This window comes from Leptodactylus fuscus, chromosome 5 (assembly GCF_031893055.1).
Source record: "Leptodactylus fuscus isolate aLepFus1 chromosome 5, aLepFus1.hap2, whole genome shotgun sequence".
Lineage (NCBI taxonomy): Eukaryota > Metazoa > Chordata > Amphibia > Anura > Leptodactylidae > Leptodactylus > Leptodactylus fuscus.
In genome coordinates this window covers 215115919-215138293 of record NC_134269.1, presented here as the reverse complement: position 1 = coordinate 215138293, position 22375 = coordinate 215115919, and the positions used below count along the sequence as shown (strand labels likewise).

Below are 22375 nucleotides of genomic sequence, written 5' to 3'. Positions count from 1 at the left end.
AGAAGCAATGGCAGCAGATATATCAGGTATTTTGTATTATTTTCTTCCTTATCAATAGTATCTATGGCCAGTTACAATATTCAGTGCTGGAAGAAATGAAGCGAGGATCTGTAATTGGGAATGTGGCAAAAGATCTCGGACTACATGTAGATGAATTAGCAAAGAGAAAATTCCAGGTTATCTCACAAGCAAATAAGCAATATTTCAATGTCAATTTGGAAACTGGAGACTTATTTGTATCAGACAGGATTGATAGAGAAACATTATGTGGGATTAAACCCAACTGCTTTATAAATCTGGAGGCCGTGATCGAAAATCCACTGAATTTTTACACAGTCACCATTGAAATCCAGGATGTGAATGATAACTCACCGATATTTTCTAAGAAGCATTTTGATCTAGAAATAAGTGAAGTCACCTTACCCGGGGCGCGCTTTGCTTTAGGAAATGCACAAGATCCAGATTTAGGCACCAACTCTATACAAAGTTATACACTGAGCGGGAATGAAAACTTTGGCCTTGGAGAAAAAATTACAACAGATGGAATTAAATATCCAGAAATTATACTAGAAAAATCCTTGGATAGAGAGAAGCAAAGTTTCTATGAGCTAATATTAACGGCATTGGATGGAGGGAACCCACAGAAATCCAGCACTGCTAAAATCAAGATTATTGTGCAAGACTTTAACGACAACCTGCCGAAGTTTAATCGAGATGCATATTATATAAGATTGCATGAAAATGCAGCTATTGGTTCTCTTGTAATTCAGCTAAATGCAAGTGATGAAGATGAAGGCTCTAATGCTGAGATAACGTATTCCTTTAGTCACATATCTGAGGATGCGCGTGAATTATTTACCATAGATTCAATGAACGGAGACATCAAAGTATTAGGAAACTTGGACTATGAGACATCAGATGCCTATGAAATGACTATAGAAGCTAAAGATGGCGGAGGTCATGTGACACATTGCAAGGTGTCAATACAAGTGATTGATGTCAATGATAATGCCCCAGATATTACTATTAAATCTCTCTCAGCATTAATTCCAGAGGATTCTCCTCTAGGAACTGTCATAGCCTTATTGAACGTCCGTGACTTAGACTCTGGGGTGAATAGTGAAGTTACTTGTCATATCTCGGACACTTTGGCTTTTCAGCTAATTCCATCCTCCAGTAGTTACTATAAACTAGTAACTGCAGCCAACATGGACCGAGAAAGAAATCCATCCTATAACGTTACAATACAGTGTATGGATAATGGATCTCCTCCACTGTCTACCAACAAAACCTTTCAGCTCAATATCTCAGATGTGAATGACAACGCTCCAGTTTTTCAGAAGATGAATTATATTCTGTATATTGGAGAAAATAATCAACCAGGGACATCAATACACAAAGTCCATGCTACAGATCTAGACTGCGATGAGAATGGGAAAATAAGTTATAGCATTCTAAGCAGCAACGTAGAGGAGATTCCTGTGTCATCTTATATTTCCATTAATTCTATAAGTGGAGTGATTTATGCCCAGAGATCATTTGACTATGAACAGTTGCGGGAGTTTCAGTTCCAGGTGATGGCTAAAGACAGTGGATCTCTTCCTCTAAGCAGTAATGTCACCGTGAGGATATGTATCATTGATAAGAATGATAATGCTCCTAAGATCCTCTACCCATCACCAGACACTGAGGGATCGCCATTATTTGAGTTTATTCCTCATTCTGCTGAGAAAGGTTATCTAGTCACCAAGGTGATAGCAGTGGACGCCGACTCTGGACACAACGCCTGGCTCTCCTATCACTTACTACAAGTCCCCGATCCAACATTATTCACCATTGGACAATATACTGGTGAAATTAAAATTGTGCGAGATATTCAAGACACAGACACTATGAGGCAAACAATTGTGGTTTTGGTGAAGGATAATGGAGTCCCATCTCTGTCATCTACGGTTTCAGTTCAGTTTGTCATGGCTGAAAACTTTCAACAGGTTGTGCCAGAGATAAAGAGACAACCTAATATGTCAAATTCTTCTTCCAATATCACATTCTACTTAGTAGTTTCTATAGCATTTATTTCAATACTATTCATCGTGACCGTATTGATTACTCTGATATTAAAATGCAGGAAATCCAATAATACAACAATGTACGGAGCGTATAACAGGAATGTGTATCCTCAGTTCACCCTGGGATGTCCTTCTGAGATCAGTGATACAAGTTTACCTTTCCCATTCTCATATGATGTGTGTGTGACTCTGGACTCCAAGCAGAATGAAATTGCTTATCTGAAACCGGTGCAGAACGTCCCAACAGACAATCTCATAGACACTGAAGACCCTACAGCTGTGAATGACTCTTCCAACCTTGACCTGAATATTGTACAGGTATGTAGCAGCTATTAAAATATATTAATATTTTTATTTCTGTATAGCTCATTGTTTCCTATATGACTATATAAACTTTGTAGTATATTCTTTCAGTGGCAATTTCCTTATTTCCAAACAGTTTTTGTTAAAAATTTTAAAGTGTCTTCTTATGCAAGTTAGACATATAATAATATGCAATGTTATAATATTATCCTGGCAATGCTAGGCTCAGTTGGCTGGCGAGGCATGGATTCCAGTGTGAGTTTCAGAGTCTAAAGTAGTAACTGCTCTTATCTCTCCAGTCTTGCTTTATCAGTGCAGTCTATGGCTAGAAAGTCTGAAGCTCGGAACGTCTGTTGGCTGAATGCTCTGATTCTGGAGGCAGATGCATCAGATTGGCATAGCATATTGGTATACTCTTCTTTAATCTCCTCTCTGTGTTGCGAGGATGCTCCTAACTGTGAATGAGGAAAGATTGAATGCTAGTTTGGAAGATTTTATTTGGGGAGAATACTGCTGACAGTGAACTACTGGTTAAAGTAAGGAGACTGTACCTGCCACTTGGACGGGGGAAGGTTGCGAGCAATGTGGCTACCAGTTTTGCTGCTCTGTGGTGTTTGGGGTTTCTGTAGAGATAATGTACCCTGCAGAAATTTTTAGCACTGTTTAGGTGAGATGTTTTGCTGCACTGTGGTGTTTTGCATGTTTGGAGAAGTAGTTTGCGCCGCACTGTGCTGTTTGGCTCTCCCCTTAGAGATATTTTCACTGATACTTGGAGAAGTATTTTGAGCTGCAATGTGGCGTTTGGTATTACCATGGGTATTATATGTGCTGTACTACTGTATTTGGTTGCTGCTGGTATTATGTACTGCACTGTGGCATTTGCACTCCATGGCAGTCTTTCTTTGTTGGTAAAACCCCAACATCACTCCAGATTGACTGGTAGGGCCTGAATCAAAAACTTTTATTGTTTTATCTGTTATAATATTTTAACTTGCTAAAATTAAAAAACATTTCAAATGTATATCTAGAGATGAATTAAACTAAATGCCAAACACATAAATGTTATATAAATTGTGAAATAAAAAAATATTCATGTTAATAGTTACTAAAGATAAGATAATATGCTGCAGCAACTTTATTATATCACAAAACACAATGCAAGTCATTCACAAGTCACTGAGAGAATGAAGTTAACATTCTGTGTCACAGTTTTTTTAATGTGTTAAGTCTTAAACTTTATTATATCTGTTTTTGCTTAGTCAGCTAAATTTTAAAGCCTGTGAGCCAGATAAATAAAATCTGATTTATATATTAACTAATTTGTACAATTTATAATTTCACATTTAAATATGATTTTGTTGGTGTGGTTGTTATTTTATAGAATATAAATTTAAATAATTTATGTTATAAACACTAAAGTATTTCTAGAGAGCTGTTGCTTTTGTTTTATATAATTCTGAAATACTTACAATGCAAGTTAATATTTTTCTATTTTTGTAAGAATTCACATATTGAAAAAAAATGTTTGCTGTTCACACACATCATTTATTGGCAAACACACTAAATTAAGAATGCTGATCCCAATATCTTTCTTGACCTTTCCTCTTGGCCAGATATGTGTTTCGAGAGATGAGCAGCTTTTTGTGATGTGACGTCACAAACTGATAGGGTATCACAACAATATGCTCTCTTTTATGTATATGTGCCCATGCACATCCATTCAGTGCCTATGTTGTGAAATGTAGTCATTTAGGGTTTTTCTAGTATGTTTTGATATTGTATTGAATTGGGGTCATGAGAGATTTGAGTCTTTAACCAGATTACAATTGTTGGTGGGAACACCTGTAGTGTACAAGGATATAGGTTATCTCGGTTACATTATAGTCTAGCTACTTGCTTCTTGACAATAGTTTCACCATTAACATTACTTTATGTAAACCAGGATACAATTAAAAATGAAAAATTTTTGCAACTATAAACAGTGGTGGTGACAGACTTTCATCTTGATCAGTTGCCAATGGATACAAAGTATGCTGGAAATTTTCTATTGTTTGGCACTTGTCATTAACCCAGCTATGATTTCCTTATTCCTTGCACAGAAACAGTCAGAGGCAGTACATGCCTGAGAAGATAACCTGAGCACAATAAGGAAAGCTGGCACAATAAGCAGCAGGTTTTAGCTGTAACGTACAGCTAAAACCTGCCTGTGGCACCTACAATCCGAGAAAACTCAGATAAGATTCATTGGTTTGCTTAATATTGTGGGCACCCTCATCAGCTCCCATATGCCTCAATTGGGTAGGGCTGAGTCAGGCCCCGGGTCCACTACATTTATCTCTTTACTAGGTGCTACACATTACAGGGCCTAATTGGCTAGCTGTCAGCAATGTCCATCAGCACTGCAGTGTATTCTATAACAGATTCCATGTCCTAATCCATTAATGGGACTAAAATTGTAGAGAAAAAGAAAAATGTAAACATGTTAAAAATTATTTAAACACAAAATCAAGTTATACATATATCTACATTTTTATTATGTCAATATGAATACATTGACATATGAGTAAAGATGAGTAAAACACTGTAGGAAAAAAAAATTATGACTTTCTAAAGTTTGACAAGAAAAAAATTGCAAAAAAAAAATAATCACCGAGCCTTAAAGGTGCTTTATCATTACATACACTTATCTCCTATCCTCTTATCACTTATTCAACGATTATGAAAAGAGGTGCTCAAAAGTCCCTCTATTTCCTTCACGTGAACAAAGTACAAGTACACTTGCTTGACCTGCACTTCATTTTCTTCTATGCAGTTTGTGGGACCGCAACATAGAAGTGAATAGAATATCAGTTGGGTAAGTGCACTGATGAAAGGGATTATTGGGATCCTATTCTCCTGATCTCTGGGAGCCCAGGCTAATGGTTGTCTCTGGTTTGCTATATATAATAGTTCAGTTGTTTTAAGCCTTAGCTTGATATTATAAGATATCAAGCTATGGCTACATCCATACCTGCAAATAGGGAGCGATTTATAAATACTGGGGTATTATTAAGACTTATAATGATAATAACCCCTAAAAAACTGGCATACTGGGTATATCGAATCTGCCCATAGTGTCAAAGCTGTTGTCCAGGAAACCAGAAATACCATAGGCAGCAGAATGCCAAGTTTATACTATCATTTGCAACAACTTATATATATATGTAACACTGACCAACACTACTTACTAGTTCAGAAGTTATGCGTATGTATATCACGAGCAGGATTGTAAATGGAGAAATTAAATTTAAAAAAAATAAACATAAAATTCTACAATTCTATTGTAGAATTCTACAAATAAACATAAAAATTAAACCTAAACTATAGCGAGAAACAAAGATTATTATTGCAGGGAAAGAGCGTATGTGGTCCATCTAGTGTGGCATTACATTGTATCTTTTCTTACTTGTATAGTTATATGTAATAGATGTTTTTTCTTCTCTGTTTTAATATAAACAGTTTAGATTAAAATGAAAATGGTCCATCATTGTGATATTAAATATTGTTCATTATAGTATTTAATATTATTTAAGTATAATAAGAACATTTACAATAAATTTGTAAAATAAACTGAAAATTTGCTAAAAACTTACTTGCAAAATAGAATAGTCGCAGTTCTAATTTTTCAACACTGAGTGGCACTGTAAGACTGTGTATAAATTTTTATCCAGCCTTGAAAGACAAGCTTGTAATTTCACTGTAGTCTTATAATACAGGATATAGGGAAACACTGTAATATTTCCACTGAATGCAGCAGTCTGGATTACAAAGAACATCATTGTGATTTTTCTTTTCAAATAATAATATTCCATTCTTGTGGATTATAGCAAAGGGAACTTTGTATCAAAGCTTTTTTACAATGGGTGATACAACAAGACACAGAAGGAAGCAATGGCAGCAGATCTATCAGGTATTTTGCATTATTTTCTTCTTTATCGATAGTATCTATGGCCAGTTACAATATTCAGTGCTTGAAGAAATGAAGCGAGGATCTGTAATTGGGAATGTGGCAAAAGATCTTGGACTAAATGTCGATGAATTAGCAAAGAGAAAATTCCAACTTATTTCAAAGGCAAAAATTAGGTATCTCAGTGTTAATTTGGAAACTGGAGACTTATTTGTATCAGACAGGATTGATAGAGAAACATTATGTGGGATTAAACCCAACTGCTTTATAAATCTGGAGGCCGTGATCGAAAATCCACTGAATTTTTACACAATCACTATTGAAATCCAGGATGTGAATGATAACGCTCCAATATTTTCAGAGAAACATTTTGAAGTTGAGATAAGTGAAGTCACCTTACCCGGGGCGCGCTTTGCTTTAGGAAACGCACAAGATCCAGATTTAGGCACCAACTCTATACAAAGTTATACACTGAGCGGGAATGAAAACTTTGGCCTTGGAGAAAAAATTACAACAGATGGGAGAAAATATCCGGAAATTATACTAGAAAAATCCTTGGATAGAGAGAAGCAAAGTTTCTATGAGCTAATATTAACGGCATTGGATGGAGGGAACCCACAGAAATCCAGCACTGCTAAAATCAAGATTATTGTCCAAGACTTTAATGACAACCTGCCAAAGTTTAATAGGGATGCATATTATATAAGATTGCATGAAAATGCAGCTATTGGTTCTCTTGTAATTCAACTAAATGCAACTGATGAAGATGAAGGCTCTAATGCTGAGATAACGTATTCCTTTAGCCATATATCTGAGGATGCGCACCAATTATTTTCTATAGATTCAATAAATGGAGATATCAAAGTGTTAGGTAACTTGGACTATGAAATATCAGATGCCTATGAAATGACTGTGGTGGCTAAAGATGGCGGAGGTCATGTGACACATTGCAAGGTGTCAATACAAGTAATTGATGTCAATGATAATGCTCCAGATATAACCATTACATCTCTATCAGCATCACTTCCGGAGGATTCTCCCCTAGGAACTGTCATTGCCTTGTTGAACGTCCATGACTTGGATTCGGAGCTGAATAGCGAAGTTACTTGTCATATCTCAGACACTTTGGCTTTTCAGCTAATTCCATCCTCCAGTAGTTACTATAAACTAGTAACTGCAGCCAACATGGACCGAGAAAGAAATCCATCCTATAACGTTACAATACAGTGTATGGATAATGGATCTCCTCCACTGTCTACCAACAAAACCTTTCAGCTCAATATCTCAGATGTGAATGACAACGCTCCAGTTTTTGAGAAGATGAATTATATTCTGTATATTGGAGAAAATAATCAACCAGGAACATCAATACACAAAGTCCATGCTACAGATCTAGACTGCGATGAGAATGGGAAAGTAAGTTTTAGCATTCTAAGCAGCAACGTAGAAGAGATTCCTGTGTCATCTTATATTTCCATTAATTCTATAAGTGGAGTGATTTATGCCCAGAGATCATTTGACTATGAACAGTTGCGGGAGTTTCAGTTCCAGGTGATGGCTAAAGACAGTGGATCTCCTCCTCTAAGCAGTAATGTCACCGTGAGGATATGTATCATTGATAAGAATGATAATGCTCCTAAGATCCTCTACCCATCACCAGACACTGAGGGATCGCCATTATTTGAGTTTATTCCTCATTCTGCTGAGAAAGGTTATCTAGTCACCAAAGTGATCGCAGTGGATGCCGACTCTGGACACAACGCCTGGCTCTCCTATCACTTACTACAAGTCCCCGATCCAACATTATTCACCATTGGCCATTATACTGGTGAAATTAAAATTGTGCGAGACATTCAAGACACAGATACTATGAGGCAAACAATTGTGGTTTTGGTGAAGGATAATGGAGTCCCATCTCTGTCTTCTACAGTTTCAGTTCAGTTTGTCATGGCTGAAAATTTTCAACATGTTGTACCAGAGATAAGAAAACAACCTAATACATCAAATTCTTCTTCCAATATAACATTCTACTTGGTAGTCTCCATAGCTTTTATTTCCATTCTATTTATTGCAACGGTGTTGATTACTCTAGTCTTAAAATGCAGGAAATCTAACACCCCTTCAACCTATGGAGCATATAACAGGAATGTGTATCCTCAGTTCACCCTGGGATGTCCTTCTGAGATCAGTGATACAAGTTTACCTTTCCCATTCTCATATGATGTGTGTGTGACTCTGGACTCCAAGCAGAATGAAATTGCTTATCTGAAACCGGTGCAGAACGTCCCAACAGACAACCTCATAGATACTGAAGACCCTACAGCTGTGAATGACTCTTCCAACCACAATCCGAATTCTAGCAGTATTGAACAGGTATGAAGCAGCAATATTTCATGAAACTATACTGTTAATATTGTTTTCATTTCTGTATTATACTCACCTGTCTTTGGTGCTCCGGTGCCTCCCAGGGTCTTAGTGGTCACATGCAGCTTTTCCACCTAAAGAAAACACTGGAGTAGCAGGACTGGAACATGCTGGGAGACACCAGAGCACCGAGGATAGGTGAGTATGTTTTTTTACATTTATTTTACATTTTTTTACCTTTTTCTTGCCTAATTTAAAAAAAAAAAAAATCTTGGAACTTTTATTGACTGGCAGATGTTTTGGTGATGCTGTGATGTTTGCTCCTTTGGACAGGATTGCAGTCCCTCCGTATCTGTTAAATTTGGTTCATAGTTTATAAGCAATATAGGGCAATGGATATGAATGCGAATTTAAAACACTTATGAATAAAAAAGAAAAAATTGCTTGGCACTCACCGAAGTTGCTAAAAAGTAGTAAACTTTATTGAAGAACGTCCATACAAAGTAAAAGCGGGAGGAGGCACACTCAAAAACCACGCTCGGTTTTTGAGCGTGCCTCCTCCCGCTTTTACTTTGTATGGACGTTCTTCAATAAAGTTTACTACTTTTTAGCAACTTCGGTGAGTGCCAAGCAATTTTTTCTTTTTTATTCATATTGCACTTTATCTTGAACTTAGAGCACCACCATTGTTTCCGCTTTTTCTGTCTCCTGCACAGATGTAATTTCCTGTTTGAGTAGTGCCACCTCTATCTACGTATTTGCTGGACTTAACTATTTAAAACACAGCCTGTCTTTTAGAATTTCTGTAATGTGCGCATCAGTTACATTGTTTGAACCGACCCTGCGAGCCTTAGTTCTGTGAAATCAAATCAATTTATAATTTCCTGAAAGTGTAACTTCCATTTTATTTTATTTTTTGCTATTGTATCTGGAGGTTTGGGGGGGGGACTTTTTTTGTAATATGCTTTGTTAACCTATATAACTTACTTTTAATAGAGAACAAGCTGTAAAGTGCCCATTAGCAATGCCAGGCAGAGTCTGTTCTGTACACCTATACTCAATGCAGTATGTAGAGCTGAAGTATTTACCAAAAGGATAGAGTCATTTGAAATGGCTGTATCTCTGGTTTTACTCCACCTAGAAAAGTAAAGCAATGGAAATAAAAGGAGTTTGAGATGCAAATCTAAATGGATTTATGTGAGAGTCTTAGAGCAAGGTGATGACGTATTTCAACAACTTTATCTTGTATTACTTAAGTATGCTAAACACAATACAATTCTATATACAGAGTCTATACCAACGTCTAAAAATTTTAGCTCCAGTATTCCTCGATGGAGCTCCTTGGTGCAAGAGATGTGTTAATGATGAAGTATTTAATGCAAAATATTTGATATATTTTAACATGCTAAAGTTGAACATTTTAAAAGTTTAGCAGTGATAAATTAAACTAAATGTTAAAAAAAAACATATGCAAGAAAATTTATATAAAATGTGAAATTTTAAAAAAGTTTCATGTTAATAGTTACTAAAGATGTAACACATTTTAACTGAAAAAGTAATTGATAACTTACTGCAGAGTGATACCTTATTACAGAACACAATGAAAGCCATTAAAAGTAGTAGAAAGAGTGCAGCTAACATTCTGTGCCAGTTTATTTAAAGTGGGTTAAGCGTTAAACTTTGCTGCATCAGTATTTGTGTAGTCACCTAAATTTTAAAGATTGTGGACTGAATTAATAAAATATAACCTACACATAAACTAATTTGTACAATTTAAAATTACACATTTAAGTATAATTTTAATAGTATGGTCGTTAGTTTAGAAAATATACATTTAAAACATTTATATAACAAAAATCAAGGATTTAATGGCAAGATGATGTTTGGTTTTTATGTAAGTCTGAAATACAGAAATTGCAATTTCATAATCATCAGAGAATTGTGGTATTGTATTTTTTTAAGGCAAAAAATATATTGAAAAAGGTTTACTGTATATTAACATCATTTGTTGGCAAAAATGACGTCCCAGGGTCTTTCTTTATCTTTCCTCTTGGCTGGACATGTGTCTCAAGAGGTGAGAAGCTTTTCGCAATGTGAAATCATAATTTGATCAATTGGTATCACAAAGTTATATGGTGTCTTTTCAATGTGGCTATGTGTACCTACCCGGTTAGCTTGTTTTGATATTAATTTACAGCTAAGACCACTGGAATCTATGATCAGGGATAACTCAGATCCATAGCAACTGTAGCATCTAAGGTGTTACCTACTTATCATTTCCCCTGTGCCTGTCAATATGTCACTGTGTCAACCTGGCGCTCAATCAAGGCTCTCAGCTCTTCCATCTTTGCTTCTGCATCAGGTCCTGACCAAGGCAAAACATGACTGGCTGTCATCTATTTCCATTATTACTACAGTATATTCTATCAGGGATCAGAAGATCCCATGACTAATGAGACAAAAGAGGTTTAAAAAAAATTAATATTACGGTCCATCTAGTCTGAGCTTACATTGTAATTCTGTATAGAGATATTTAATATATAATATATATTATTTTTTCTCTTTCTGAATGTAAAAAGTTCAGGTTAAAAATTAAAATGATAAATCATTCCTCAAAACAAATTGTAAGATAGTTACATAGTGGATAAAACCGGTGTCTTATATTTTGGCATTAGATATTATTATATTGTTATTTCTTTTGCATTTTAATAATCCAAATACTTAGTATTTAATATCATATCATCATAATAAGAAACTTTTAAAAGAAATGAAACAATAAACTGAAATTTACAAACTAGCTAAAAATCTACTTGCAGAAGAGTCGCTGTTCTTATTTTCGAACACTGAGTGGCACTGTAAGACTGGGAATAGAATTTTATCCAGCCTAGAAAGAAAACCTTGTAATTTCTCTGTAGTCTTATAACACAGGATATTGGGAAACAGTGTAATATTTCTACTAAGCACTGCAGTCTGGATTATAAGGAACCTCTGCTTGATTTTCCTTTTCAAAGAATAATATTCCCTTCTTGTGGATTATTGCAAAGGAAACTTAGTATCACAGCTTTTTTTTTTTTTTACAATGAATGTAGGAAGACACAGAGGGAAGCAATGGCAGCAGATATATCAGGTATTTTGCATTATTTTCTTCTTTATCAATAGTATCTATGGCCAGTTACAATATTCAGTGCTGGAAGAAATGAAACGAGGATCTGTAATTGGGAATGTGGCAAAAGATCTCGGACTAAATGTAGATGAATTAGCAAAGAGAAAATTCCAACTTATTTCAAAAGCAAAAATTAAGTATTTTAATATTGATTTGGAAACTGGAGACTTATTTGTATCAGACAGGATTGATAGAGAAACATTATGTGAGATTAAACCCAACTGCTTTATAAATCTGGAGGCCGTGATCGAAAATCCACTGAATTTTTACACAATCACCATTGAAATCCAGGATGTGAATGATAACGCTCCGATATTTTCTAAGAAGCATTTTGATCTAGAAATAAGTGAACTCACCTTACCCGGGGCACGCTTTGCTTTAGGAAACGCACAAGATCCAGATTTAGGCACCAACGCTATACAAAGTTATACACTGAGTGGGAATGAAAACTTTGGTCTTGGTGAAAAAATTACACCAGATGGGAGAAAATATCCAGAAATTATACTAGAAAAATCCTTGGATAGAGAGAAGCAAAGTTTCTATGAGCTAATATTAACGGCATTGGATGGAGGAAACCCACAGAAATCCAGCACTGCTAAAATCAAGATTATTGTAGAGGATTTTAACGACAACCTGCCGAAGTTTAATCGAGATGCATATTATATAAGATTACATGAAAATGCAGCTATTGGTTCTCTTGTAATTCAGCTAAATGCAACTGATGAAGATGAAGGCTCTAATGCTGAGATAACGTATTCCTTTAGTCATATATCTGACAATGCTCGCAAATTATTCACTATAGATTCGATAAACGGAGACATCAAAGTATTAGGAAATTTGGACTATGAGACATCAGATGCCTATGAAATGACTGTGGAGGCTAAAGATGGCGGAGGTCATGTGACACATTGCAAGGTGTCAATACAAGTGATTGATGTCAATGACAATGCTCCAGATATAACCATTACATCTCTATCAGCATCACTTCCGGAGGATTCTCCCCTAGGAACTGTCATAGCATTACTGAATGTCCATGACTTAGACTCTGGGGTGAATAGTGAAGTTACTTGTCATATCTCGGACACTTTGGCTTTTCAGCTAATTCCATCCTCCAGTAGTTACTATAAACTAGTAACTGCAGCCAACATGGACCGAGAAAGAAATCCATCCTATAACGTTACAATACAGTGTATGGATAATGGATCTCCTCCACTGTCTACCAACAAAACCTTTCAGCTCAACATCTCAGATGTGAATGACAACGCTCCAGTTTTTGAGAAGATGAATTATATTCTGTATATTGGAGAAAATAATCAACCAGGAACATCAATACACAAAGTCCATGCTACAGATCTAGACTGCGATGAGAATGGGAAAGTAAGTTATAGCATTCTAAGCAGCAACGTAGAAGAGATTCCTGTGTCATCTTATATTTCCATTAATTCTATAAGTGGAGTGATTTATGCCCAGAGATCATTTGACTATGAACAGTTGCGGGAGTTTCAGTTCCAGGTGATGGCTAAAGACAGTGGATCTCCTCCTCTAAGCAGTAATGTCACCGTGAGGATATGTATCATTGATAAGAATGATAATGCTCCTAAGATCCTCTACCCATCACCAGACACTGAGGGATCGCCATTATTTGAGTTTATTCCTCATTCTGCTGAGAAAGGTTATCTAGTCACCAAAGTGATCGCAGTGGACGCCGACTCTGGACACAACGCCTGGCTCTCCTATCACTTACTACAAGTCCCTGATCCAACATTATTCACCATTGGCCAATATACTGGTGAAATTAAAATTGGAAGAGACATTCAAGACACAGAAACCATGAGACAAAAAATTGTGGTTTTGGTAAAGGATAATGGAGTCCCATCTCTGTCTTGCACAATTTCAGTTAATTTTGTCATGGCTGAAAACTTTCAACAGGTTGTACCAGAGATAAAGAGACAACCTAATGTGTCAAATACTTCTTCTAATATCACATTCTACTTGGTAGTTTCCATAGCTCTTATATCAATTCTATTCATTGTGACTGTGTTGATTACCATAGTCTTAAAATGCAGGAAATCTAATAATACAACAATGTATGGAGCGTATAACAGGAACGTGTATCCTCAGTTCACCCTGGGATGTCCTTCTGAGATCAGTGATACAAGTTTACCTTTCCCATTCTCATATGATGTGTGTGTGACTCTGGACTCCAAGCAGAATGAAATTGCTTATCTGAAACCGGTGCAGAACGTCCCAACAGACAATCTCATAGACACTGAGGATTCTACTGCATTAGATGCTTCTTCTAACAGTGATATGAATTCCAGCAATATTGCACAGGTAGGACTCAATTATATTTTATTAAACTATACTTGGTACTTGGCCATTACTACTTACAATATATGATTATTTAATTCTTTCTAATATATGCTGCTAGTAGCACATTTCTTAACCCCTAGACATCACCAATCTTGGTATCTACTTTGTGCCGGTAGATACCCGGTGCTGCAGTCACCTTAATTGAAGTCAAACAGCTGTGATTTAAAATTGTTCTTCTAAGAGTGAGGGCAGGTTCACATCTGTTCCCTGGTCTCTGCTTCCAGGTTTCCGGCTTCTGCTCAAGAAATTGGACAGGTGACGAAAACCAGCAGTCACTTTTCAAACCCGTTAATTTGAATGGCTATGCAAAATGTCCTCCTGTGAGCATCTTCTGGTCTCCACGGCGGAACCATTTTTTTTAACCGGACACAAAGTTGGAAATGCATGACTTTGTGTCTGGTTAAAAAAAAAACGGTTTTGCTGCGGAGACCACAAAACACTCACATGTGCTCACGGGCAGACACTGTCTGTCGAGTTTCTGTTTCCTGTTGGCAGAAGACGGAAACCCGGAAAGTGGAGACCGGGTCGCAGAGGTGTACCCGCCCTGATAACAGCAGCTTCTTCATGCTGAGGTTATTGTCCAGGAGTTGCTCTTTGATATGGAAAGCTTTAAAGTCCATTATCATCACTTTAATCACCAAAATGTGGTAGTCACAGTGAAATGAAAACAACTTGTGAATCACATTGTGCTAACAGAAGTTAGAGGATTCTCCACCCAGACTCAATCCAATTTTCCATTTATTCTAAGGCATCAGAAGGATAGACTTATAGTTGGTTAGCTGGTAAATGGTTAATTATGTTTATAGACTACACTATCAAGCAAGAAGGTTTTTCATGCCGATTCTCCCTTGCTGGTAGGGATTGAGAGTGATGAACTATGTATAAGATGGTACAAGGTTTATTATTTCCTTCATACTTTAAGTGCTTATCAAATCAAAGTAAAGAATAGACCTATTCAGGGGTTTCTTCTGATTAATGGAGTGTCAACATCTTGTAGAATGTGTGGGATACATTTAAAGCCTATGTAAGGAAAGGAGATTCTATTGGAGTCTCTAAGGCAGGAACTTGTTAATGAGGAGGAGCTCTGTATTCCAAACCACTTGGATGGTAGCAAAATGTTCTAGCAAAAATGCCAGGATGGATATGACGATTTTCTTAAACAGTGGGCTGTTGATATTGGTGATGTCAGGGGATTTTGCTGTGAGTGGGAGAGCTGAGAAGTTTCTGGCCTCTTGCATTTGAAGTCATGGAAGTCAATCACGGGCTGTTGATATTAGAAGTAATACAGGGGTGATGTATACTGACTCAGCGGGAAATTATTTCATTTTTTGTTTTACTCCTCTACTGGGTCACATCAGTCTGAAGAATTAAATACATTTTAGGATTTAATTGTGTTTCCCAGAATCTCAGAGGAGCAGAGAGAGTCATTACTCATTAGTTGCCCCCCTTCAAGGGATGAATGTGAAAGAATTATTAGTCAATCACCAGGAGCAATCTAACAATCCTATGGCCCAGAGGGGAATCCTTTAGAATTATATGTTAATCATCCAGCTCAATCTATGGAGACATTTTTGCTAATGTTGCATGATGCATAAGACATCTGTCCTCTATGAACGATACTCAAAAGTAAGGACCCCGTTATTAGTGAGCTTGTGTCCTCCAATCTCTCTTCTGATTTGCGAAATTAATAGCCAAAGGCCAATTGTTTGACTTTTGTTGTAGAGGCCATTGTCTACTAAGACCAGGCAGGATTTATTCCTATTAAAGCAATAAATTGTAATAGACCTTGAGTGAATTTCCAGTATATTGAAGAGCTGTTGCCAGAGGAGGGGGATGTCTATCCACTGATGCAAACAGTTCATTAAATCTGTTGAGTGGGATTTATTTTATCACAAGTGATAAACCAGTTTGGTTTTTGGGAATTACTTTGTTTCATTGGGCTTCTATATAATTCCCTAGGGAACAACATGCAGCCTTTATAGGTATTCAGATCAACTGGTTCAAATCCATTCTATTTCCATTTTTGCCCGGGGTGGAAATTGAAGGGATAATGTATTGCTTCCTCAATTTTTATTTCTTAAAGCAAAGCAGGTTTGGATCCATGTAACAACTTTCACTTTTGATCAGGTCTTTATTAAGCTCACTTGTACATTTCCAGATGAGTTTGGTGACACTACTCAGATTATTTAATACATTATTACAAAGTGAATCATATTTGGGAGGTGACTGATATGGACCAAATGAATTATGGATTGATGGTTTTATTGGAAAAGTATGTAATTCTAATATATGAAAAGAGTCTGTAATAAATTGATAAAGTAGTGAGGAAAATTTATAATGTTAGAATTTTTAAAGCTATTTTTTTGTTTAAAGAAAGACTCTATGAACACATGAGAATGTCAGATGTCTGTACATAAGTTGAATAGTAAGCTGTAATATATTTATCTAATGATATGTTGTTTGTTGGAACCCACAAAATTCCAAAAAAGCCCAAACTTTAATTGTAGAAAACTTGGTATACTATGATATTACTCCATGGTTTATTACAGATATTAATTTACCATGTATTATAATCGATTATTACTGTAATAACTTTTGCAATATTTATAAGAACTGATAAACTAAATTTTCACTAGTTTGAAACTTATTTGTTCAATTTCAAAGTTTGTATTCATATTCTTAACAGGCTATAAAATGGAGGGCCTTGTAATGAAAAAATGGCCACATGGATACTGGCTTTATTTTATTTCTTACATGTTATATCTTTTTAGATAAAACCGCAGGTAGTAGATGTTTCTGCTTTTGTTTTTATATAAATAGACTAAAAGTAAATTAAATTAAAATGCGACAATACACTCTTAGAATTTGCTTTATTATTATTACTGGCTTCATGCATTTTTAGGTTAATATTTTAGATAAAAGTTGTATTCACTATTTTATTTCCAATATTCAGTTATTATTAAGCATTTTACATTGCTATTAATTCCGATATCTTTTAATATCACTTAATCAAAATACGTTAATTAAAAATGGAAAGAAAATATAAGCAAAAAATACATGAAAACTCTACTTTTAGACCAGTCGCTGTTCTTATTTTTGAACACTGAGTGGCACTGTAAGACTGGATATCAGTTTTTATTCAATCTAGTAATTTCAATTTGGATGCAGAAGAAAACTACAATATTCCCACTGAACACATTGCAGGCAAGATTGTAAGAAGAATCTTCTTGAATGATTTTCCTTTTCAAAGAATTATATTTAACTTCTTGTGGAATATAGCAAAGGACAATTTTACAATACAGCTTTCTGACAATGAGTGATTCAACAAGACACAGAAGGAAGCAATGGCAGCAGATATATCAGGTATTTTGCATTATTTTCTTCTCTATCAATAGTATCTATGGCCAGTTACAATATTCAGTGCTGGAAGAAATGAAGCGAGGATCTGTAATTGGGAATGTGGCAAAAGATCTCGGACTAAATGTAGATGAATTAGCCAAGAGAAAATTCCAACTTATTTCAAAAGCAAAAATTAAGTATTTTAATATTGATTTGGAAACTGGAGACTTATTTGTATCAGACAGGATTGATAGAGAAACATTATGTGGGATTAAACCCAACTGCTTTATAAATCTGGAGGCCGTGATCGAAAATCCACTGAATTTTTTCACAATCACCATTGAAATCCAGGATGTGAATGATAACGCTCCGATATTTTTTAAGAAACATTTTGATCTAGAAATAAGTGAAGTCACATCATCTGGGGTGCGTTTTGCTTTAGGAAATGCACAAGATCCAGATTTAGGCACCAACTCTATACAAAGTTATACACTGAGCGGGAATGAAAACTTTGGCCTTGGTGAAAGAATTACAACAGATGGAATTAAATATCCAGAAATTATACTAGAAAAATCCTTGGATAGAGAGAAGCAAAGTTTCTATGAGCTAACATTAACGGCATTGGATGGAGGGAACCCACAGAAATCCAGCACTGCTTCTATAAAAATTATTGTCCAAGACTTTAATGACAACCTGCCTAAATTTAATCGAGATACATATTATATAAGATTACATGAAAATGCAGCTATTGGTTCTCTTGTAATTCAGCTAAATGCAACTGATGAAGATGAAGGCTCTAATGCTGAGATAACGTATTCCTTTAGTCATATATCTGAGGATGCTCTACAATTATTTTCTATAGATTCAATAAATGGAGATATCAAAGTGTTAGGAAACTTGGACTATGAGACATCAGATGCCTATGAAATGACTGTGGAAGCTAAAGATGGCGGAGGTCATGTGACACATTGCAAGGTGTCAATACAAGTGATTGATGTCAATGATAATGCTCCAGATATAACCATTACATCTCTATCAGCATTGCTTCCGGAGGATTCTCCTCTAGGAACTGTCATAGCCTTATTGAACGTCCATGACTTGGATTCAGAGATGAATAGTGAAGTTACTTGTCATATCTCGGACACTTTGGCTTTTCAGCTAATTCCATCCTCCAGTAGTTACTATAAACTAGTAACTGCAGCCAACATGGACCGAGAAAGAAATCCATCCTATAACGTTACAATACAGTGTATGGATAATGGATCTCCTCCACTGTCTACCAACAAAACCTTTCAGCTCAACATCTCAGATGTGAATGACAACGCTCCAGTTTTCGAGAAGATGAATTATATTCTGTATATTGGAGAAAATAATCAACCAGGAACATCAATACACAAAGTCCATGCTACAGATCTAGACTGTGATGAGAATGGGAAAATAAGTTATAGCATTCTAAGCAGCAACGTAGAAGAGATTCCTGTGTCATCTTATATTTCCATTAATTCTATAAGTGGAGTGATTTATGCCCAGAGATCATTTGACTATGAACAGTTGCGGGAGTTTCAGTTCCAGGTGATGGCTAAAGACAGTGGATCTCCTCCTCTAAGCAGTAATGTCACCGTGAGGATATGTATCATTGATAAGAATGATAATGCTCCTAAGATCCTCTACCCATCACCAGACACTGAGGGATCGCCATTATTTGAGTTTATTCCTCATTCTGCTGAGAAAGGTTATCTGGTCACCAAAGTGATCGCAGTGGACGCCGACTCTGGACACAACGCCTGGCTCTCCTATCACTTACTACAAGTCCCCGATCCAACATTATTCACCATTGGCCAATATACTGGTGAAATTAAAATTGGAAGAGACATTCAAGACACAGAAACCTTGAGACAACAAATTATAGTTCTGGTGAAGGATAATGGAGTCCCATCTCTGTCTTGTACAGTTTCAGTTCATTTAGTTGTGGCTGAAAACTTTCAACAGGTTGTGCCAGAGATAAAGAGACAACCTAATACATCAAATTCTTCTTCCAATATCACATTCTATTTGGTGGTTTCCATAGCTTTTATTTCCATTCTATTTATTGCTACGGTGTTGATTACTCTAGTCTTAAAATGCAGGAAATCTCATAATCCAACAACCTACGGATCCTATAGTAGAAATGTGTATCCTCAGTTCACCCTGGGATGTCCTTCTGAGATCAGTGATACAAGTTTACCTTTCCCATTCTCATATGATGTGTGTGTGACTCTGGACTCCAAGCAGAATGAAATTGCTTATCTCAAGCCGGTGCAGAACGTCCCGACAGACAATCTCATAGACACTGAAGATTCTGGAACCAGAAATGATAATTCACAACCTGATGCATCTTCTGAAAACATAACACAGGTAGGAATCATAATATTATTAAATATTTATATGTTCATTGCTTTATTAATTTAGGCATATAGCTAAATGGACTATGTCCATTGTGAGGATAAGATACTCGTAGCTATGTATTTTTCAATTGTGTGCTTGGCCTTGGCGACGTATTACTTGGCTAGACTTGTCATGTCCAGGGTGTTGGTTAGCAACACCTGTTTCATTGCATAAAGGAGGCTCGTTAGCTCTGTAAACATAGCCTTTTGTTGTGACCTGCCCAGCATTGGGGCATCCTGGAGTTGTGGATTCAGAGCTCTTTCAGTAAATATCAGCCAGACAGGTTGACTCTGTCTCAGACTTCAAAGGAGATATGGTTTTCTGATAATGTTTTTCTAGGAGGACATGCCACAGTTGCACCAGTAAATTTCTTGGGTGTGCCAGGCGGACCCCAACAGTCTAAGTCCAAACTTGCTAGTCTTTTGAGAGCAGGGAAAAGGTCCAAACACTGAACTCATTACCCAAAGGGTATTGGGGTGTTATCCTTGGTGTCTATATGATGGGGACCTCAATACAAACCCCATGGTACCACTGGCCTGACTCTATGATTCTACTTCTGCAAACCATGTGAAGAGCAGGTTGAAGCTATGTACTGAAGTATGTGCCCAGAAGTCTAGGAGTTAGGCTTCAGAGATTCATTGGCTATTTCTTTTTATCTTTTATTCCCTTTTATTTTATGTATTGTATTGTACTGTAACTGTATTTGCTTATCCACTGATATATATATATATATATATATTTCTGTATATGTTAAGTGGCTAGTACCAACCCATTCAGGGTTACTAAATATATAAAATTTAGAAAGCTTGTTTTGTATTATCTTCTAAGGCCCAGACACAATCACAAGTCTGTGGTCTACCATGTAAAGCTCAATGGAGTAACTGTTTTAGGAATTTGGGCAATAAGGTTTTTGGTTGGAAACCCTTCTGAATGCTTGAGATAGTTCACATTTAAAGTCTACATTCCTTTCTTTATCACAGCATTATACAGCAAGGACATGGAGCTAATTACTACACTGATCATAGGCATTAAGGCCCCCAACGCCTTGGTCAATAGTGACTGAGGCGCCATCTTCCCGCTGCCATTTTGGGGAGGAAAACATCCTTTTCTATTTTTGCTATTTCATTTTTTACTCCCTGCCACCCCAAACACATGACTTTTATTTTTTTGTTTTTTTCATTGACATTTTTTTTGTGAATAGTTGTACCTTCTAATGGCAACATTTAATCGTTCATATAATGCGTCGGAAAGCTAAAAAAATTATTAATAGGATGTTACAAAAATGCAATTATGTCAGAGTTTTAAGGTTTAGATTTCTGGTGTTTACTGAACACAAAAATGACCCTTTCCCTGTATTCAGGCTAATAAGATTACAGAAATCCTGAATGTATATAGATTTTTGTGTTTTTACAAACTCTTCGTGGCATCATCGCTTCCTGACACTCAGCACTTTTGTTCTATGCTCATCTATGGAGCTCTATTTTCGTTAGACTTGCTGTAAGTTGTATTGATACCATTTCAGGGTCTGTTTGTTTCTTGGTCACATCATCTCTCCAATAAAAGTTATTAGACATTTTGATTTGTCTTCAATGTACAGAATAAAAACTTGGATATTTTTATAACTTAGGCATAGTCAGATATGGCAAAGCTTCACATGACTCATACAGTTTTTCAGCATTTTTATTTGGAAGATTGAATTTTTTAAAACTTTTTATAACTTTAGCTTCATCTTTCTAGGGGGCATCATCATTGGGTGGTAAAGAACACCCGCTCTCACAGTACAGTGCAATAGAGGAACTAAAGGAAACACCCTTCTGACAGTGAAGAGTTATTATACTGGGGGACCATGGAGTTAGCTCTTCACCAGGGGCACAGAACGTGAAAGCCGATAGTGCGCTGAATTCAGCACACCGTCAGCTTTCTAGCGGTCTATTAAACCACATGTGCCCCAGATGGTGAAAGGTCCTCTTTAAAAGATCTGGTACCTATAGATTTCCTGTATAACTTACGCTGGTTTTCTGGAGTGAATCTTATTGAATTTGTCTGGAACACTCTGCCCACTTTTGTGGTGCCATAGAAAGTAAACAGTGGTGACAGCAGAAGTTGGAGCAATTCTTATTCACTTAGAGCTCATTTACAAATAGAGAGAACAGACTATATAGTAGTCTCAAAGTAAAGATTAAAGGGATTCTACCATTAAAGCAACTTTTTTTTCTAATTACCACATCGGAATAGCCTTAAGAAAGGCTATTTGTCTCCTACCTTTAGATGTGGTCTCCGTCGCGCCATTCCTTAGAAATATCGGTACTTACCGGTATGCTAATGAGGTCTCGGCAGCAATGGGGGCGTCCTTCTTCTTCATCTGCCTCCTCCCCTTGTCTGTCGTCTTCTTTC

General features: G+C 36.4%; 2 protein-coding genes across 3 annotated transcripts in view; both read left to right on the top strand.

The window, feature by feature from the left end:
- Positions 1-22375, top strand: part of LOC142204081 (protocadherin gamma-C5-like) — a 290042-nt gene that overhangs the window by 6114 nt on the left and 261553 nt on the right. Inside the window, exon 1 of one of the 2 annotated variants that reach the window (XM_075275340.1) lies at positions 6248-8691. The exons of the other annotated variant lie outside the window; for it this stretch is intronic. Coding sequence (XP_075131441.1) covers positions 6271-8691 — 2421 coding nt within the window. The 5' untranslated portion in view covers positions 6248-6270. Of the gene's footprint in view, positions 1-6247; positions 8692-22375 lie in introns of those variants that run through there. 2 annotated transcript variants of the gene reach the window in all.
- On the top strand, positions 11762-17822 carry LOC142203230 (protocadherin gamma-B4-like). Its single transcript, XM_075273779.1, has 2 exons — positions 11762-14179; positions 17614-17822. The coding sequence occupies exons 1-2, from the start codon at positions 11762-11764 to the stop codon at positions 17707-17709; spliced, it is 2514 nt and encodes an 837-aa protein (XP_075129880.1). The 3' UTR covers positions 17710-17822.